Source organism: Protopterus annectens, chromosome 1.part0 (assembly GCF_019279795.1).
Source record: "Protopterus annectens isolate FY-2018-M chromosome 1.part0, PAN1.0, whole genome shotgun sequence".
Lineage (NCBI taxonomy): Eukaryota > Metazoa > Chordata > Ceratodontiformes > Protopteridae > Protopterus > Protopterus annectens.
The window spans coordinates 521,389,599-521,391,630 of record NC_056725.1 but is presented as its reverse complement, the minus strand read 5'-3'; the positions used below and the strand labels follow the sequence as shown (position 1 = coordinate 521,391,630).

General features: G+C 36.9%; 1 protein-coding gene across 1 annotated transcript in view; it reads left to right on the top strand.

Annotated features, from left to right (window-relative positions):
* Nucleotides 1-997: 997 nt before the first annotated feature.
* The window catches only part of MEA1 (male-enhanced antigen 1), a 75,154-nt gene continuing 74,119 nt past the window's right edge, over nt 998-2,032 (top strand). The window contains exon 1 of the mRNA XM_044061123.1: nt 998-1,117. Coding sequence (XP_043917058.1) covers nt 1,009-1,117 — 109 coding nt within the window. The 5' untranslated portion in view covers nt 998-1,008. The remainder of the gene's footprint in view (nt 1,118-2,032) is intronic.

The following is a 2,032-nucleotide window of genomic DNA, read 5'->3' as shown; positions in this document are numbered from 1 at the left end:
CTTATAGCTGGTCCTAATGCTATCTAAATTCCTCCTCCCATCCTTAGCTTTGGGAATCTACGCAAATGTGATGACTGCAACAGAGAAACTTGATGAACATAGTACAGTTGTGTACACTTACCATAAATGTAGACGTTCGAGTGAATTTACTGTTGTAGTCCTGGTTACCCTCCCTCCAGCCCCCTGACGTTTGGCTATACTTCTACTTTCCTTTACTATGCTTAAAAGCTTTTTGATGTATTTGCTTTTTTGTTGGAGGTTTACCATTGTATATATGTATATATATATATATATATATATATATATATATATGTGTGTATGTATGTATTATGTATATGTGTGTGTGTGTGTGTGTGTGTGTGTGTGTGTGTATATATATATATATATATATATATATATATATATATATATATATATATATTGCTTCCCATTAGGGGGGCACCTGACATCTGGGGCATGAAAAACTGTTGTAATGGTGTCAGGTGCATGCTCTATACCCCTGACTACTCAGCGTCATGGAAGATGAGACAGCAACCGACGCAGGACCCAAGACTTTGATAATCAGGCCAACTGAGGGCTACTGCAAGCAGATAACCCAAATGTGATGACTGCAACAGTGAATACACTCGAACATCTACATTTATGTTAAGTGTACACAACTGTACTTTTTGCAGCCAGCCAGTTCTTTACCTAAATGTTTAGATATCCATGTTTAAATATGACAAGTCTGTTTTATAAAAAAAAACAAAGCAAAGCCACAAAGACTGGCAACACAAATGGATTATAGATTAACCAGTTGTCTTTTGAATTTTATATAAAACAGTGTTGAAATTGTTGATTTACATGATAAAGGTGCTTGCTTATTGCATTCAGCCTCCACAAGTATATGTTAACTTGAAAGTGCAGTTAAACTGTTTTACAGAACCATGCTTGTTTTTTTAGTATGAGTACCGAGTCAAAACGTATTAAAAAGGATGTTTGTCTCTCCCTTCTTTTTTGCTATAGGCAATGGGTTTGTATCTTCCAGAACCACCAGTTGATTCTGAAGAAGAAGATGATGAGAAGTTGGGAGGAGCTAAAGCTTGGAATAACAGAAATTCAATTCCTATGGACCCAGGTAAAGTTCTACATAGATCAGCAAGTTAGTTTTGGTTTGTATGGCTAACATGTAGTAGAGGCACATTTTGGAGGCTGCATGTTAAACCTAAGAATTGTATAATTTTGTGAACACTGTTATACCATAGATTTAACTGAATTAAAAACTGTGATGTTCATTAAAAAGTTAAACATTGGCCTTGGGATCTGCATGCATTTCCATTTGTAACTGGGATGAATGTAGGTGATGAAGCCTAATCCTTTTATTATGAGAGGGATGGATAGAATGGGAGAACTGGAACATATCCACATCTGAGAAGTTGCTTATGTTACTTCATAATATCAACACAGATTTCATTGCATGTTTTATTTCCATGCTTTATCATCACAGTATTTTAAGTAGAGCTTCTGGTTCTCCCAGCACTTCTGCATTATTTACTGCCTCGCTTGTTTCCTGTCATGCCCTGCGTGGTCCCTGATTGAGTGCGGGTTCTGAGCACCTCTGGGTTCAGTCTTATTGTTCAGATTAACTACTGTTTCTGATCTCGGTGGACATTATCCTTATCTGCTTAGTCCCTAATGCCCCACGTCCACACCAGGTCTACTAGCCATCCTCCTACCCCTGGATTACTTCAGTATTATTGATTCTGGTTGTAGATTTTGAGGCATCCTGGGGGCTCAGCCTTCTGTGCTTCTTTCGAGAGGCGGTTCTTTTAGTATGCAATTTAATATTAATATTTTGTAGTTTTCTCTCAATATGCCCTTTTACAGACTCTACCCAGCTTTCCCAATGAACACAGTGTGGAATCTGTTAAACACAAATATCAGCAAAATAATTTTACTCTTTTATATGTAATATGATGCATTGCTCTCTGTTACAAGTAATCCTGTTTTTGTATGTATCAATTTTCTGGTATTGTATATCCAAGTTATGCTG